This window comes from Dipodomys ordii, unplaced genomic scaffold, assembly GCF_000151885.1.
Source record: "Dipodomys ordii isolate 6190 unplaced genomic scaffold, Dord_2.0 Scaffold108, whole genome shotgun sequence".
NCBI classification, from domain to species: Eukaryota; Metazoa; Chordata; class Mammalia; order Rodentia; family Heteromyidae; genus Dipodomys; species Dipodomys ordii.
Window position 1 is genome coordinate 1,766,828 of NW_012267324.1, and position 387 is coordinate 1,767,214.

The window sequence follows — 387 nt, forward strand, 5'->3', positions numbered from 1 at the left end:
TGGGGCCGCCGCCGCCGCGCCTGGCCGCGCTCAAGGACGAGCCGCAGACGGTGCCCGACGTGCCGAGCTTCGGCGAGAGCCCGCCGCTGTCGCCCATCGACATGGACACGCAGGAGCGCATCAAGGCGGAGCGCAAGCGCCTGCGAAACCGCATCGCCGCGTCCAAGTGCCGCAAGCGCAAGCTGGAGCGCATCTCGCGGCTGGAGGAGAAGGTGAAGACGCTCAAGAGCCAGAACACCGAGCTGGCCTCCACCGCCAGCCTGCTGCGCGAGCAGGTGGCGCAGCTCAAGCAGAAAGTGCTCAGCCACGTCAACAGCGGCTGCCAGCTGCTGCCCCAGCACCAGGTGCCCGCGTACTGAGCGCCCGCCCCCGGGCGGGGCGGGCTCG

General features: G+C 71.6%; 1 protein-coding gene across 1 annotated transcript; it reads left to right on the forward strand.

Annotated features, from left to right (window-relative positions):
* Positions 1–2: 2 nt before the first annotated feature.
* Jund (jun D proto-oncogene) lies at positions 3–381 on the forward strand (the record flags this gene model as incomplete). Its single annotated transcript, XM_013028327.1, has 1 exon — positions 3–381. A coding segment is annotated over one exon (357 nt), but the record flags the coding sequence as incomplete, so codon positions are not given.
* Positions 382–387: the final 6 nt, after the last annotated feature.